General features: G+C 35.1%; 1 protein-coding gene across 4 annotated transcripts; it reads right to left on the reverse strand.

Annotated features, from left to right (window-relative positions):
* Positions 1-11,713: 11,713 nt before the first annotated feature.
* LOC145591322 (O-fucosyltransferase 27-like) lies at positions 11,714-17,518 on the reverse strand. Of its 4 annotated transcripts, none has more exons than XM_081647750.1 (10): positions 16,732-17,518; positions 15,974-16,058; positions 14,948-15,011; positions 14,775-14,863; positions 14,414-14,657; positions 14,031-14,143; positions 13,864-13,954; positions 13,644-13,772; positions 12,754-13,307; positions 11,714-12,500 (listed from the first exon to the last, which is right to left on the reverse strand). In XM_081647750.1, exons 2-10 carry the CDS (start codon positions 16,036-16,038, stop codon positions 12,056-12,058), a joined length of 1,794 nt encoding a protein of 597 aa, XP_081503876.1. In that variant the 5' UTR covers positions 16,039-16,058; positions 16,732-17,518; the 3' UTR covers positions 11,714-12,055. The 4 variants fall into 4 exon arrangements, with proteins under 4 accessions (XP_081503876.1, XP_081503875.1, XP_081503877.1 ...); XM_081647749.1 differs by having other exon boundaries at positions 14,948-15,018; XM_081647751.1 differs by having other exon boundaries at positions 15,974-16,061.
* Positions 17,519-18,577: the final 1,059 nt, after the last annotated feature.

The following is an 18,577-nucleotide window of genomic DNA, read 5'->3' on the forward strand; positions in this document are numbered from 1 at the left end:
CGGTGAACCAAAAACATTTTTAAAATTACGGTTTTTTTTTTTTTTTTTTTTTTTAAAGGGTACTCCAGTAAACCTGTCAATTTGGGTCAATGGGTCGGATTCGAGTTTTTTTTTTTTTTTGTCGAGAAGAAAAATGATTTCATTAATGAAAGAAGCTAAATGGCACTTACAAACAATTCCTAAGAAATTTAAAATTTCAATATAAATACAAATCACCTTAGAACTAGTTACATCGCAGATTCGATCGACAATCGTCTTAATAAAAAACTGCATCTGAAGCAATACAATCTGTGAGTTAGCTCTAATTCAGCTTGAGATCCACGGATGAGTAGTTGTTTGGGTGAAGAAACTCATATGGCCTTCTAGATACTTTCGGAGACGATAAAACCCTAAATCTTCAATTTTTAGCACACGAACAAACAAAAAAAAAATAAGTCTAATTGAATAAACCTCATCATAAAGATGGGATCCATTTATTGAAAGCAATTAAAAAGTTTTTTTGTGACACCTCAAATAATGTAAAACTCTAATCTTCTATCTATATATATACTAAAATAACAATCGCTGATGTCATCATTGCCTACGTGTCACTTTTTTATTTAATTTTTTCCCTTTGGATGATGTCATTTTTTTTCCTTTTTAAGCTATCATATTTAACATAGCTTTAAAAATATATTCCATTTGAATTTTTAATTTTTAAATTTTAAATTTTAAATTTTGGGTTTTCTACACATATTATGCTATTTAGTTATTTAGGAGTTGTTAACAATAGTTAATAATATAATTTAATTGAAATTTCTTAATTAAAAATGAAAATTATGCACTTCCGGGAATTGTATATTCATATTTAATTAGAAATTAGTTAGTAAAAATGAGGAAGTTATTTCTTTCGGTACGTGTTAAAACTATGATTCAATTCTTATTTTAAAACCGAGCATCACATGGGGTTAATCTAGTAATATTACTATAAAATAAACAACTCAAGTTCAGATTGTTTGGGTTTGATTGAGGTCGGGTTCGATTTGCTCTCACTACTTTGGATTCATGTTCGAACCTGGTTATTAAGTTGGGTCAAGAATTGATAGGTCTAGTGCTTAGTTATGAAATTTAATCAATACGAGTGTTAATAATTAATACGCGGGCGAGTCGGATTGAACTTGGACATGATTGACTAACAAAATTATATGGTATCATACATCCATATACAAGAATTGTTGTTCCAATACTTCCAATCATCAACTACGCTTCACATAGCCACATAGGGGTTGCTAGGTAAGTAGCTATTTGTTGGCTTTTTGTAAAGCTTTTGGCTTTTAAAAGTGGTAAAGCCAAAATATATGTTTGGTTAATTGGCTTTTTTATCGGCTAAAAAGCCAGTTTTTTGCCAAAAGGTAGTGAGAATAACTTTTTTAGGTTGACTTTTGGTTTCTATGAAAATTACAATTTTATCCATAATTACACCTATTATCTTTTTCTCTCTTAAACATATCAATGCCCTTAAAGTTAATTTTAACCCCAAACAGCCAACAACTAAATTTACCAAACATATTTTTCAAAGGCCAACAGTCAAAACCAATACAAACAGCTATTCAGACCAGTTAAGAATAACAGCCAACAGTGAATTGTCAAACAAGGCCTATAGTCTCATTATGTTGTATATAATCGTTTAGTAAGGTTCATGCTTTTAAATACAGCAGCTAGCATGACCTTTCACCTTGCCTCGTATAGGAAAAAGAATGTAGGACTTTCAAAGTTGCCCAACCTTGTATTACTAAAAGGCTTAGACCACTCTTTAACTATTTCTTAATGACTAGTAAGCCTAAAACGAACTTCTTTATTTTTATTTTAATCACCACAATCTTTACATGTACAAAAATGAGTTGAACCACTAAGAATAAACTTTTTACCCTAAATCTAGCCCGAAATTAACGGTTGATGTCAACACGACCATATTTGTCTATATTGATGTATGACAACGAACGTACATATATATATTACAACATTATTTTTTGTAGGTAAGATGAAGAGCACTATAAGATTAAAAGCTCTTACAATTTAACCCAAACCTGGTTAACAGACTAAACGATTTGGGAGAGTGGGGAAGAAAAGGGAATTCCATCTCCCAAATCGTTATTAGTAGAGTAGTAGGGACTGAACCTCCTGTACATATATACTTGGTGTAGATCGAAATGTGAATCGATTGAAGTATATATAATCAGTTTGAGTATAATGGAAGTTTAATCAATTTATCATAGTATGTACTTCAATTCTGATGAAAGATCTGCATGCACATTGATGAAGAATTAAACATGGCATCACGTGGCAAAGGTGTGGGCAACTAGACAAAAAGCTCCAACACATTATGGGTTCAGATCTATCAAACGTTAGTGGTATCAATCTCAATTTTTGTTTTCTGGATAACGTTATATAGAAAAAAGAAATATTGTAAAGCACGCATCTATTTTTCCCCAGCTTTATTTACATAATGTTTGCTGATTAAGCAATAGTTAAGATGACAAATTGTATTAGTGATGATGAATTTGTGACAGATTATCAACAACAAGCAACAACAAGAATCTCGTCATTTCATAGGGTAATAGGGTTGTATATATATCAAATTATGGGCTACTGCAGAAGTGGCAATCTCTACGATGTTCGTAATTTTAATTTTTCTCTTAGCTTACAATTAGAATTAAAATTATGCATTGATATCCTCCCAAATATAACTAATATACATAATTATATAATAAGGGATGAATTCTCGGTAAACTGGTAGAAAAATATAATGACAGGTAAGGTTTAGCGTTATTTTCAATGCGTAGTATTTTAATAGCTTAATAAGGAATCCAAAAGAGAAATAAATGGATGATCTTTTGACGATTTAAGGGTCTAAGGTTGATACTATTCATCATTCATTCAAAAAACTCTCAACTACTTAGTCATTTACAAGTTTCTCATGTGCAACACTGTGCAAACTATACTAATAATTCATGTATATTGATTTTTTATCAAAATAACGCATAGTATATGATACGGAGTACAGGTGAATCCCTTAATTTGGGATTGATCCAAAAGAAGCTTTATTAATGACAAGCCCAAAAATAGGTTGTCATAATATCAAATTATCAACTTAAAAACTTAAAAAGCCAAATGGAAAATAAAACAAAGTCATCAACAATTATACGTTGTTGTCAATTTCTCATAATTTCACTACACTTTTTGCCTATTTGTCTGCTTCATAATTGCTTCCCTTAATTGATGTCTTTTTTTTTTACACATTCCCTTAATTGATGTTGAAGGAGACATTTAGATACTCAAAACAAATTTACTCATTTTATTACTTCTATAAACATGTACGGATTATGTGAGAGATATAGTCGAATGGGCCATGGCCCAGGATTGCTCAATTGTTCCCACTGCCTACAGGTCTAGTCCATCTTATTTCAGATTTTTGCACAAGTTAATGCAGTTTACGGGGTGTTTGTTGGAGGGATGGGATTATCAAGTGGGATAAGGACGTGAGATAAGAAGGTGGAATTAATAAATGGGACAAGGATAAAAATAGTGTATTCCATTGTTTGGTATGGGTTGGGATTAGATTGGAATAACTAATGAAAATACTAAATTTTACCTTAACTATCTTTCCATCACTCTTTTCTTCTCTCTTTTATTAAGGGTAGAAATGTCTTTTACCCATTAAATTTAATCCCTATCTCTTATACCACCCCCTTAGTTATTAATTTAGAGGGATAACTCCATATTTTATCCCCCTTCTAACTCCTCTCCTAATTCCCATCCCTCTAAACAAAAAAAAAAAACTTCTTAAATCCCTCTTTTATCCTATCCCCCCCTCTTTTATCCCTCTAACCAAACAACCTCTTAGAGTAAAACAATGCTGGAATAGATCAGGTCAAACAAGCCGCATCTTTCTATTTACTCGTAATTCACTTTATAATTATATCTACCCGTCAAAAAAAAAAAAAAAAAAAACTATATCTAATAAAAATGCACAGTCCAACTGTCTTTCAAAAAGTATAAACATTCACATACTTCTTAATTTGTTAGCTTAAAATCTTTGGGTGGTTTAATTTATCAAGAGTTGGGCTATTTGGCTTAACATATTTTATATCACGCAGTCACACACTTACAAGTAAACTAAACCCAAAAAAGAAGGTAAGAATAGAGCCCACTACCAGGTATGGACCATACCAAGTACTTTTTTTGTTTTTATTTATATTGTTATTATGAGTAAACATAAAATACGGTCCCTAAACTTTGCCAAAAGTTTGATTTTGGTCCTTATACTTTCAAAAGTATGATTTTGGTCCCTCAACCACCAATGACTCATCAATTGTGGTGGCTAGTACAATGAGTCAACAAAGTTTAAGGACATTGCCTTATTTTATTGCTGACTGGACTATAGTTTAGGGATTTCTAATGCTGACTAGACCAAAGTTTAGGGACTTTGCCTTTTTTTTTTTTTTTTTTTTTTTTCAATTGCTACTAAATATGTTAATTAACCATATATACCCTTAATTAATCTAAACTATTATTTCCCTTCAAACAAAAATCTAATACTATTATTTTATTTCTCTATCTAATATTGAATTTATTTAATTTCCCACATTAATTTTAATAACTTTATGTTTCTCTCTCCTCAACTTCTTACCTTCCCCATTTTTAAAGCTCCACCACCTTACATATCTAACCCACTTCCACCAGCACCACCCTCTTCCACCGGAACCTAAACCCCCACCAAAGCCACCAAATTCCCCACTGTACTACTCCCACTAAAATCACCCAAAACCCAATCACTTCCTATGAAAACCGCCAAAACCCCCACCAACACCATCAACGAACCACCAACATTGCTGCCATAAAAAATGAAACACCAAAACCATCAACAACCCAATCGAAATCAAAACCTCTATCACTCTCACCAAAACCATCACCACTCGCATTGAGATTGACCAATACCCCCACCACTCTCAGCGAAAACCACCTACACCGCCACCACTCTCACTGAAAACCACGCACCACCTCTAGATTTTCAAGCCTCTAACTTACCAATGCATCCAGATCTATAACCTATAAAATTATAAATATATATTATTATCCAAACTTCAAGGTGGTGGTCGTCTCGTGAACTTGACATGAGTTACTCCTTTATTTTTTTTTTCTTAAATTCAAAACTAATTGTGTTTCGATTTGATTTTTTTTTTCAATTTGACTGGCTTTTCTAGATTTGTTGGAAATTTTGTTTTTTTGTTTTTTTTTTATTAGTTTTAAAACAGTTGTGGTGTAATGATGGTGATGGTGGTGGTTTATGTAGTGGCGGTGGATGTGGTGGTGGAGGTTACTATTGTGATTTTATTTTTGGGGCAAAGTGAAGAGCAAAGGGCATCGTTTTATTTTTGTGGTGTTTCATTACGCCACATGTCTTGCAAAAAATATCTAATGCCAAGGTTCCTAAACTTTCACCATTCTTAATATAAAATGACATGTCATATGGGCAAAGTCCCTAAACTTTCCCCTTCATTTGACAACTCAGCAATTTAGTCCCTAAACTTTGCCTAGTCATCAATTATTTCGCCGAAATAAGTGTTTAGTGGTGGTGGAGGGACCAAAATCAGACTTTTGAAAGTTGAGGGACTTAAATCAAACTTATACCAAAGTTTAGGGACTGTATTTGGTCTTTACTCTTGTAATTATTGATAAATATACTGTTATTGTTGATTTTGTACTGTTATTTTTTATTCTATATTGTTATCATTCCAGCTAGATTTTCAATGAAGAAGAGGGAAAAAGAAAAGAGCGTATTTTTGTATTATATTGTTATTATTAATTTTATATTGTTATTATTAATTTTTATACCGTTTTCGTCCCTTGTATGGACCATAGCGGGTAGCGGTCTAAGAATAGCTAGAACTTCCCTAACTATATACCTTTTCATTTTTTTAATGCCTTACAAAAAAAATCTCAAAGTCACTCGAACATAAAAATGTTAATTACCCTATAATTTGATATCGTTTCATACAAGATTATTGCGTGAACTAAAATTTGAGTCGTCTATTTTTAATTTTCCCTCCTTTGAAAATTCAAAAGATTCTCTAATGATCACATCTTTTTGACATGGAGTCTTGGGGTAGGTAAATTTATTTACAAAAATCAACTTCCTTTTTTAACAACTACTAGTGATTTTGCTGATCAAATTATAAGATATATAAACTATATATTTGGGTTATTCCAAAAAAAAATTGATCTTAGTTTCACTCAAGCCAAAATCAGTTTTTCTCTATTTGTTTGTACCAGTAATATAATTTTTACATAGAGATCACACTTGTTGTTCCTGTATCGATCCAATTTTATAGAACATCATAAAAGAGACTGGAAACATAAACATTAAACAAGTTAGTCATTACATGTGTAGTACAAAAGAAAACAAACTTTCAACTCTTGAAGATGGCCCATTTGTGTAAGATCGATCCTCCTCTAATCCGGCCTTAAACACAATCCTATGAGCGAAAGCATAGATTATGAGCAGAGGAGAAGTGCTTAGAAGCAGCCACCAATTGAAGTCGGCCTTGATCAGTGGTGTTAAATGTCGTCGTCGTCGTGGTAACCGTAGGTACCGGTCGTCTAACTTCTCCTAGAGAAGATGCACCAAAACATGCATATATTGATTTGAGTAAAAACACCAAGTACCAACTACTACTTATGACCTTCAACATGTCAATAATTTTTTAATTTTTTAAGAAAGAGCACAACAAGATTGATTTTGAGCAATATGTTGTTAGTTCTCACATTTAAATAGAGAGAAGCTAGCTTGGGGAATACGAATAAGTTGGACCCATGCATGACTTTGAATTTTGACTAGTAATCTAATGTACAGCATTTGAGAAAAGTAAATCATGCAATGACATAATTTATAATATTGATTGAAATGTTTTCGAGATTTTCCCTGTTTTTTTTTTCTACATTTTTTTCTTTTTAAAAGTGTTTTTTTTTTTTAATTTGTTTTTTCTTTTTTTTTTTTTTTTTACAGCTTCCAAGTCTCAACAGTTTATTTGGGGTTTGGAGGGCCAAGCCACATCATATTTTATGCTCAGGAGATATCATTGGATGTGACTATGCGAGGTAGTGAGAAATGTATTGAAACTTTGGTAATTGGTAGTGCTCTATCACTTGCAAGGACTAGGAATGCATTTGTTGAATGACAAATACTACGGAGTATGAATTTGCACTTTACAGTTGTGTTACGTACATGATTACATATGTGTGAAATGTGTTTATAATACATCGTATGGAAATTTAGTAAGAATTTTGGGTGACACGTGTTCTACCATTTTTAAAAATCCCTCGATATATATAGTTATAAGTATGTAATGTGTTGAATTGACAATTAGCAATGTCCCACCAATTTAATAATCCTAGACCCGCCTCTGATACTGATAATATTAAGAGAATTAGAAGAATTTAGAATTGTATTTCTTGATCATAATATTCCACCAACATCCATATTTATACAAGATCTCTCCTTGAGCAACAAGGAAACCAAAACTTATCTAACTTAGGAAACTAATTATCTTTTCCTAAGATAAATTATGAGAAAATATATCTTGTAATCAAATAATATATCATATCTTTCCTAATACCCCCCTCAAGTTGGAGCACTTGAATTAAAGATGCCCAACTTGCTTAAGAGATACTCAAATTGTGATCTACCCAAGGCCTTAGTAAATATGTCGGCCAATTGCTCATTTGTACGCACATGAGTAGTAGTAATGAGGCCCTCTTGAATAGCATCTCTAACAAAGTGGCAATCCACTTCAATATGTTTGGTGCGTTCGTGAAACACGGGATTTTGAGCAATATGAATAGCCGCTTGACTATCACAATAAATTGGTATAGCACGTGGATGTTGAATGCCCAAGCTAAGAAGTAAACCCTTCAACCACTTCATTTCACACGTAATAGCATACATGGACCTATATTCAGCCTCGGCAGAGGACGTAGCCACTGTATCTTGCTTCTTCGTTTTCCACGCAATTGGGGAGTGGCCTAAGAAGACGAGCCACCCCGACAGGGACCTCCGAGTGAGAGGGCACGCTGCCCAGTCGGAGTCACACCATCCTTGCAGCGCAAGTTCACTATCCGACCTTAGTAAAATGCCTTGACTCGGGGTACATTTGAGGTAACGAACAACTCTAAGGGCAGCTTCCCAGTGTTCTTGCTTTGGTGCTTTCATGAATTGCGACAAAACGTGCACCGAGTATTTGAGGTCTGGACGTGTAACTCCCAAATAAACCAAGCATCCAACTAGCCTCCTATATGCTGCTGGGTCCGTGAGCAGTGGGCCTGTGGCACGGGCCAAACGATGGTTTTGTTCTATCGGGGTGTTGGCAGGTTTCGACCCCATGAGACCCGTCTCCTCAATAATGTCAAGAGCGTACTTACGTTGACACAAAAATAGCCCTTTAGAACTCCTAGCCACTTCAATGCCGAGAAAATACTTGAGCACACCCAAGTCTTTCATGTGAAAACAAGAGCTCAAATAATTTTTGAATAATTTTATAGCATTCGAATTATTTCCGGCCACAATTAAATCATCAACATAAACAAGAACGTTTAGTTGAATGGACCCATTAGTATAAGTAAAAAGAGAGTAGTCCGGGTATGACTGAACAAAACCATAGTTCTTCAAAGCAGTTGTGAGTTTGGCAAACCAACACCTAGGCGCCTGTTTAAGACCATATAAAGATTTTTGAAGTCGACAAACAAGATCAGGGTCATCCGCAGTAAAACCCGGAGGGAGTTTCATATAAACTTCCTCGTGTAAATCACCATGAAGGAACGCATTGTGAACATCCATTTGATGTAGTTCCCAATTTTTCGAGGCGGCTATAGCAAGAAAAGCACGAACAGTTGTCATCTTGACTACCGGGGCAAAAGTTTCATCATAATCAATGCCTTCGGTTTGATGATTACCGTACACGACCAAGCGAGCTTTGAGTCGCTCAATACTTCCATCAGATTTGTACTTAATTTTGTACAACCATTGGCTACCAAGGGCTTTCTTCCCGGGGGGCAATTTCTCCAAGGTCCACGTACCATTATTTTCAAGAGCACGCATTTCTTCACTCATTGCTAATTTCCAATCTTCATCTTGCATTGCCTCTTTGAAGGTACGAGGCTCTCTACCTGCTGTTATTGCTGCAACAAAATTTCGATGTTTTGCAGAAAACTTATCACAACTAACATAATGTGCTATAGGATACGGCATACCTGAGGGAGGTGGGATGCTTGGATTAGGTGAAGTAGATGGACTATTTCGAGAAATCCGAGTATGAGTGACAAAATCCTTGTATTTGCTATTTGCAAATTTTTGACGATGCCCACGACCCATAGCATCGGGGTCCGTGGCTGCCATATGCGGCTGCTGCTGTACAGGGGTCTCGGCCGGCTGCTGCTGTGGAGGTGGCGCACAAGCCACAGTCGGCTGCTGCTGAGGAGGAGCCTCGAGAGTAGTGCAACTCTCCTCGGGGTTATATGGAAAAATCAAGTCACTTTCCATACCAATACTTGACTCAAAATTTGGTGTTGAAATATCAATGTTCGTACTCTCAACATCCAAATAGGGATACACATCCTCAAAAAATCGAACATCCCGTGAGGTAAAAAAAACCTTTTTATCTAAGTCATATAAATACCATCCTTTCTTCCCAAAAGGATAACCAACAAAGACACATTTACGACTTCGACTTGCAAATTTATCACCTTTTGCCTTTTGATTATGAGCAAAACACAAGGACCCAAACACACGTAACTCACTAAACGAAGGTGGGGTGCCAAATAACAACTCATAAGGTGTTTTATTATTAAGAAGTATGGAAGGTGTCCTATTTATCAGATGAGCCGCAGCAAGAGCACACTCTCCCCAAAAATAAATTGGTAACACCCCCTGAAATCGAAGGGCACGGGCAACATTAAGGATATGTTGGTGTTTTCTCTCAACCCTCCCGTTTTGTTGAGGAGTTCCCACACAAGAGGTCTGAAAAATAATGCCTTGAGCCAAAAAATAATTTTTCAAAGAAAAAAATTCGGTACCATTATCACTTCGTACTATTTTAATTTTCTGAGAAAATTGTCTATCAATCATGGCTATAAAAGACATAAACATCTTAAACACCTCAGTTTTATCAATCACTAAATATATCCAAACAGCACGAGAATAATCATCCACCAAAGTCAAAAAATAGTGAGCACCACAAGAGGAGGGTTCGGTGTATGGCCCCCATAAATCACAATGAACTATTTCAAAAATACGAGAAGCTTTATTATCACTTAAAGGAAATTTGTCTCTAGTATGTTTAGAACGATGACACACTTCACAATCTTTATTTAAATGACCTCTAGAATTACTAAGAAAAGGTAGGAGTTTTACAACTTTCTCGGAAGGGTGCCCCAATCTTTTATGCCAAAGCTTCAAGTTGGATGAGTCTTCAATAGAAACGGCCGCTATGGATGCCTCCTCTCGAAAATAGTATAGTCCATCTTTTAGATCACCCGTGCCAATCACCTCCCTCGTGCGTTGGTCCTGTATAGTACAAGTGATAGAGTTAGTTATGACTTCACAATTATTTGTAGAGTATAATTGCGAAACCGAAATTAAGTTACAATTTAATTTTGGGACAAAAAGAACATTATAAAGAGTGATTTTGTCCGTTAATTTTACAACTCCTTCTTTCATGGCCACAACACTTTGGCCATCCGGAAGACCAACATTGCAAGACGGGACATCATGAACATCAACCAAGCACGAAAGATCGCCGGTTACATGATGGGAGCAATCGGTATCCACGATCCACTTACCATTCACACGGTTGGTTGGTGGGGAAGAATTACCCATGATTAATTAAAAAAAAATTCAAGATTTATTTATTGAAGCAACCTTAGCTCCGATACCATGATAATATTAAGAGAATTAGAAGAATTTAGAATTGTATTTCTTGATCATAATATTCCACCAACATCCATATTTATACAAGATCTCTCCTTGAGCAACAAGGAAACCAAAACTTATCTAACTTAGGAAACTAATTATCTTTTCCTAAGATAAATTATGAGAAAATATATCTTGTAATCAAATAATATATCATATTTTTCCTAATAGATACGCATGTCAATTCTTATGTGCTTAGTGTACATTGGACATGTATTACTTTAAAAGTCACACACATAGTGACATAGTGCTAACATGTTTCTCTCATACGTCATAAAATCCTTTAGATACATTCAAGTGTATAGAATCCAAACACACTCTATATCAATTTCACTTGACATATACTTCGTAGTAAATTTATTTTTATAGCCAAACACAACATAGTGATTGTGTAGTTAGATTGTTAGAGTTACTTGGGGTTTGTTCACCTCCACAATTTTCTTAAAGGTATCACAAGCATAATGCAACTTTTTTGACAGTGTTACATCAATAATGCACCTTTACTACAGGATTAATGTGATAACACACTGCTCTTTTCCTTTTACTTAACATAATTTGCTGTATTTTTAGTGTTTTAATTTAAGAAAATAAGAGAGATACAAAGTTACAACCTACAAAGTATATAGAGATAATAGTGAGGCAAAAACTTCTAATACTACAACATCTAGCATAATGTTAGAAAGACTTCTAAGTTACTGATGAATCAATAAATTTCTAACAAAAATTATATTTATACCATCTAATTCATAATTCTACATCAGGTAACATTCAAAATCTGAAAGTGTTTCTTCTAATCATACACAATAATTTAAATAAAGCTACCAATCTAGAGGTTGCTACAGCACAAAATTCGTCGGTGAATGGATTTACAATAAAATTTCACCCATGTATTTCTAATCTATTTGAGGTGCAGCCAAATGCTTCTTACTGGACCTAAATAAGTTGAAGCAATCAGCCAAAGAATCGGAAAGTGCCACTTGAAAGCAGTAGCGCGAAGAATTTTCAACCCCTCCGATTTTTTCTATGTACATGATCTTAAAGATAAGCTATTTGTCATCTTTCACTAGCTTCAAGCTCTTCTTGGTCCTCCAAGTGTGTCTCCTCCCGACTGGCATTAACTCCATTACTCGCCCCTAGATTTTCCGAGCCATGTCCAAAGAAAAATGAGGAAATAAAGCCATCATCCACATAAACTTCATCATCACTTTCCTTCTCTTTTAGCCTCGAGTTAACATTAACACCCATCCAAGAAGGGCAACTATGCTGAACCTTAAAAGCAGCTTGAGGGTTGAAACCGGAAGGACTAGTTTTTCCCCTCGAGCAAGAACACTCAGGAACAGGATGCGAGAGAAAGGAGATTGGTTTTGAAGTGTTGAATGCTTCCACGGGACCATCAAGCAATGTTCTTCTTAAATGCTTGCGAATTGATGAAAGCCATGTTCGGTTAGCTGGGTGCATGCCCCCACGGAGATCATCTACGAATTTGGCTACTTCTTTTCTGCAGCAATCAAGTAGAGAGAAAATCAGATTCAGTTATAGACTTAGCTGTTCCTCTTTGGCACTTTTAACATTGTTTACCTCCCAAGTCCCAATATAAACCACCCTCATTTGCAACAAAAAAGTACCGACTTTTTCATTTTTTAAAAAAACTTCTATTTAAATAAGAAAGTACAAGTTTATTGCAAAACACCGGCAAGAAACTCAAACATGACAGATTTAAATTTCAAAGCACAGAAAAGAGAAAAGATTACCTGTCTGGCCTATATGTCACAGAAGCAGCAGACTGATACAACCGATGCCCCATAACCAAGCTGGCAAAATTCGGGCGTCCCTTACCATCTCGATCAAATCCCGGAATAAAAACATCAGCTTCAACACAAACAATATAATCAATGGCTTCCCAAAGCAATTTATGTGCATTAGTTCTGAGCTCCATCACAGTACTCTCAGGCTCATTATCACTCTCCGCTACCCAACCCCACCACCCTTCAATATTGTACGGATACTTAGACCGTGCAGGAGGAGGTGGTAATGGACGGGGTCGTGGGACCGACTTTTTCCATGCTTCAAGCTTCCTTTCTTCTACAACTGAGGGGGGCGCTCTTGGTGGAGGGTCCACAAAGTTAGCCTCACGACCGTATAGCCTACTCAGCTCATAATTTGTGCTGAGGGAAGTCCTATCTACTACATTATCAAACATGGCATGCAGAGGAATTAACAATCTCTGACCGCCAAAGACTTCTCCACCAGAGATGTATATCACTGAGTCTGACCGATATCCATATGCACGGAGAATGATACCAATCTGAATAATCACAAGGTTCAAATACTAAGAAAAGAGTTGAAGATCCTCTCTTTACAATGTAACAAGGAAAAATAAAACGTTTTTGTTTTGTAATTCTGCATAAAATTATTATTATTATTTTTTTATGTAATCGTGTATTTCAACTTGCACATTTTAAAAATAAAACACGGAAAAGTTTAATTATATACCAGGACATGGTCTATGTAATCGTGTACATCTTCTATTTTTTTAAAAATCACAGTTGCACAATCATGATGAAAGAGCGGCAAATAAAACTAAGATATAATTGAGTAATTTTGGATAAAAACATATGTTGACACTTGACAGATATCTAACCTCTTCTGGCATGAGGGGGCAAGAACCATTGAGCCTTTGTTGAGCTGAATCCACAGAAAGCTTTCCTTTCACAATTCCCCGCTTCAACATCCACGACCTTTTGTGTTGAATAAGCTCGGTATGCACATCCTTCAGAAGTTTAAGACAACCTTGACATCAATAAACTTGCTTCTTCGCTGATCTACTATTAAGCATTGACCAAGTTTTTGAGTCTCATTACCTGGAAAAGCTCCGCACAGCCATAGTATGCCAAAGCCTCTCTGGTCATCCCTGGTTCATATGCAATGAACGGCCTACCAGGTGACCGTAACCTAGAAGAAGAGTTGAATATTAGCTACGTTTCACATTTATTAAAAAAAGGGAGGGTATTAACTAGAGAACTTGAACCTTCTTAATATCTTGGTGGCAAGCTCTTGGACCTCATGCCGAAATTGTAGGGCATGAAACGCAACCCTGCATCTCAACCTCTGAAGTTCTTCAAGATCAGGAAGAAGGTTTGACTGCACCAGATACAACGAGACAATGTCAAGCGATTTATAAAGCAATGAAGCCCTTTAATCAAAATGCAGTATTTTCGTACATTGAGATGTGAGAAGATCAGCAACAGATATGTGCTCCTTTACATTCTCACAAATCTTATGTATTTGAACACACGCATGCATATATTTCAACAATCATAATACACTTGACAAGCATCCAAACAAACACTTGCATTGCAAGAATGTTAAGAAATACAAGAAATTGATATAGGAGAGGGGAAAGGCGATCACCTGCAAGCATCCACCGTCTGAGACAACAAGTTCGACAGCTGAGTGCTTCCTCAACGTTGGCAAAACTTGATGCATATAGAAATAAGGAGATGCTGAGCTCGGTACCTTATATAAAGGGATCGCCTTTTTCCTCCTTGCCTCCTTAAGATTCTTAGGAAGAGTCTTAACAATATTAACATCTTTAGATAATGCTGCCATGAACTGATCTTCATTGTACAAGTAAGCAAAACTTTTAAACTCTGAGCTGCAAATATTAAATCACTCAATCAAGTTAAGCGATATATTTTTCAGAATCCATTCTTGGCAAGAAACAAAAAAGACATGGGTGTGATTGGAAAGGACCATAAAGAATATAAATCACCTAATTCCCTTGCTGCTAGTGGTTGACAGGATTTCAGGGATCACGAGAGTAGCATTGATCAACCGTGCTACTGCAACAGCATCGGAGATCTGCAACCAGCCATGAGCCATTAGAAAAGATTGGAGAAATAGAAAAAGGTTCGAATACGTATGTCAATGAGGTGGTGGGCTTACTGCGTTCCGGATCTCATGGAAACCACCTCGAATCCTGACAAAAAGGAAGCCCGTTGATTGCAAGCTGGGAGCTGTAACAAGTTAGGAAGACAATACAATCTCAAGACAGCATACCAAGTCAAGAACTGTACAACTTGAAAAGAGAAGCAGACGTAGGCAAGCCAAATTCAAATCTAAAATTAAAATGACTAGGCCTGTTAGCATGTTAATACTACTGAGGGGATGGAATTGAACCATATATATCTTCATACACTGCATTGTTATCTTACTTGAACCCTTTATTATCACTCGTTTGAGAATCTTTAGAGAGTATAGACTTATAGCAATATGATACTCGGATAGTGTAGACTTAGAAGTGGCAATGGATTGTTTTGACCGAGATTAGTCTATGTTCAATTTGAGAAATGAGGCATTTATTTCAATCACATTATAAGGAGTATTTGTTAAAAAATAATTTAGCATGAAAAAATCATTCAATATTAACTTTGTTAATTTCTACACCGAGTCAAAATCAGGTTATCTAGTTTCAAATATATTCCATGTCTAGGTCGGATCAATTTTGCCAAGCCTATACTCAAATGCTTCATAGTAAATCCTTAGATCAACATCCAAACCATTACTTGACCCCCAAGCCCGCAGTACAATTAGATTCGATGGAGTATTGTGAAATTTCGGGAGACAGTTGTAAGTGACCTCTAGCAAACACCCGAGGGGTTAACTTTTCTTACGGAACATGGATAACTTAGACATTTTAAACAAGAAATTACAACCCATCATACGCTCATTTCAAACACATTTTCTACAACCGAACAACTCATACCCCTACGAAGTCAATCATACACACATTTTTCAACAATAAAAAACAGAAGATACTAGTAACAGCAAATTATGTAATTAAAGAAGTCACCTAACTCTTATCTGATTTTCAGAACCAATACTAAATGAAGAACACATCACACCACACACCATAGAATAGTAAGCAAAGAAAAAAAAAAAAAAGGCAAAGAAAGAGAAGAATTCACTGACCAGAATAGGGTCCTCGAGGATTTGCATGTGGATACAGAGATCCCAACTCCCTCACTGGGCCCCATAGCCTTTTATGCAGGGGACTCTGCTTTAATACCCAAACAAACAAGGACAATTAACATGAATTTCATTTATGATCATAATACTATTACTTAACTTATGTTGGATAATATCTTGAAGGGTGGTACTCAAGACCTGAGATTGATCGCGGTTACATTAATACCCTTTGTGGGTATTAATCATCGGCCCTACTTTAAGGCCGATGATTATGATACCCGTAAAACCAATCATCTTGAAGAATTAGCTTAGTTTGCTAAAGATTATCTAAAGTATAGGGTCCATCTAAAGGTACAAAACATGAAAACGAAACTACTTGCAAGTTGAAAACTCAAACTACCAGACACAAAAAGGGGATTACTTTAAGGTTCAATTATTCATCATTACGTTGAAAATTCAATAATTTTTTCAAAAAATTGGATTAAAGCTAAAAAGCCACCGTATTTACTTAATTAACCCTCAAAATCCATCCCTAATCAAAATTAATATAATCAGCAATGCAAAACCCTTAATCCCAAACTCGATGGGGTCGACTACATGAACCAAAAATTTACGACCATCTATTCCTCCATACTCGAACACGACATTAATCAAACATACATAAACACAAAATGCAAACAATTGAAACAATAATACATCAGATTCAAGCAATAAAATAGTACGAAAAATCAATAAAATTAAGAGTAAAGAAAGAACATTACATTTCTGGGAAGATCTGAAGTACGAAAAATGGGTTTCCAAGCAAAGATTGAAAAAGAAGAAGATCCACCATAATTATCAAAACCAGAGTGATGTTGTTTAGCAGTATATCTAGCAAGCAATAAAAGAGTGAAGAGAGAGAAAATAGTTAGAGAGAGAATCATTACAAAACCACCCCATTTCATTCTTCCTTTCTTTGATTCTCCTGCACCTTTCCAATTGGACACCCATCTCATCTTCATCACCATTTTTACTTGATCCCCCATTTTCTCTCTCTAAATTCCTTCAATTTGCATCAAAAAACCCAGAAATTATAAATTATTACTGTATAATAATACGAAGAATTTAACACTCTGGCTGTCTCTTTGTCTGGTGTCTGATTTTGGGTTTCTGTATTTCAAATTTATATCATATTATTATAAAATTGGAAAGCAAGAAATTAATATATAAAAATAAAATATTTGTAAAAGAAAAAAGAAGAAAACTTTCTTCTTCTCTGTTCCCAATAAATATGGGTTCCTCTGTTTTGTTTGTTTTCTTTAAAAACCCAGATTTTGTTCTTGCAAATTAAGCAAAAAAAAGGCTAAATCTTTGATCGATGATCTCGTTAATTCTCTCTCTAAAATCTACTTGAAGAAGTAACAGTAGTACAAGCAAAGACAGTAGTAGTACTAGATTAATTTTAAGGTTTTTTTAATAAAAAAAAAAAGTGGGGAAAGAAGAAAATTGAAAAAAATAAAGAGTTGGTGAGTTTTGGGTTGGAAGAAAGAGAGAGAGGAGTCAAAGGGGTAATCAAGTGAGAAGATTTGCCACGTGAGATGATACGTCTTTAATGTCTCATTGCTAATTTATGGGTGTTCCTTGGGTTAGAGTACTTGGAGAGATTGGTTGTATAAAGAAAATCAATTTAAGTCGTAATCAGTAAAATAACAGTTTGTGTACAAATTAGGGTTTTAAAAGTTGTTCAACTCGAGACCAACTTATAGAATGGTCGAATGTGATACGGGTATGAGATTTAGGTTGTTGGTTTGAGATTTTTTGTAATTGAATCTTTGTTTATTTACATCATTACGGACTTGTTCTGATTTACTGAATTGAACTGATTGGAGTTAAACTGAACTGACTGAATTGTTTATGAGAGAAAGAAATTAGAAACTGAATTGATTGAGGCTGAATTGAACTGAACTGTTTACCAGAAAGGGAATTGCTCCCTCTGTTGTTAAATAATTGCTCCACTTTTTTTTTCCCGGTCGTTTTTAAAATACTTGTTGTATTTCCTTATTTGGAAATCTTTTATAATATTTAATTAATTTCTCTCACTTAGTGGACCCAACATAAATCATACGAAGTATTTTATTAACTTCATATTCTCTCTCCTTTAATTCCATCGACTACTTTTGTTTTTTATAATTTTTTATTCTTCTCCTACCCCAATACCTCCATATTTTATTACTCTCTTCAATTTCTCCTAAAACTCCGCGCATGAAGAAATGAAGCTAGTATTTAAAAACGGAGAGAGTAGGAACTAAACTTAACTGATTGGAGCTGAATTGAACTAAACTAAAATTAAGTTGAACAAGACAGACCCTAAGTTTGAAATTCCAATAATGGATCACTAATTATGAGGAAATGTTTGATACCATAAGATTATGTATACACTTACGCTTTCTTAGCAATTATAGACCATACATTGACCCTGTTCTGATACGGTTATTTTCAGTTCAGCTCTAATAAGTTCAATTCAGTTCAGTTCAATTTAGCTCTAATAAGTTCAGTTCAGTTTAGCTCTAATAAGTTCAGTTCAGTTCAGCTCTAATAAGTTCAGTTCAGTTCAACTCGGTTTAATCA

This window comes from Chenopodium album, chromosome 18 (assembly GCF_948465745.1).
Source record: "Chenopodium album chromosome 18, dcCheAlbu1.1, whole genome shotgun sequence".
Lineage (NCBI taxonomy): Eukaryota > Viridiplantae > Streptophyta > Magnoliopsida > Caryophyllales > Amaranthaceae > Chenopodium > Chenopodium album.

What these genes read in the sequence shown, in the direction of transcription:
- LOC145591322 (XM_081647748.1), bottom strand. Translation starts at nt 16,995, where the DNA reads ATGGGGGATCAAGTAAAAATGGTGATGAAGATGAGATGGGTGTCCAAT. An exon ending in CAGACGGTGGATGCTTGCAG is followed by an intron (nt 14,144 to 14,413) that starts GTGATCGCCTTT and finishes TATCTGGTGCAG; the next exon opens with TCAAACCTTCTTCCTGATCT. An exon ending in GCTGTGCGGAGCTTTTCCAG is followed by an intron (nt 13,773 to 13,863) that starts GTAATGAGACTC and finishes AAACTTCTGAAG; the next exon opens with GATGTGCATACCGAGCTTAT.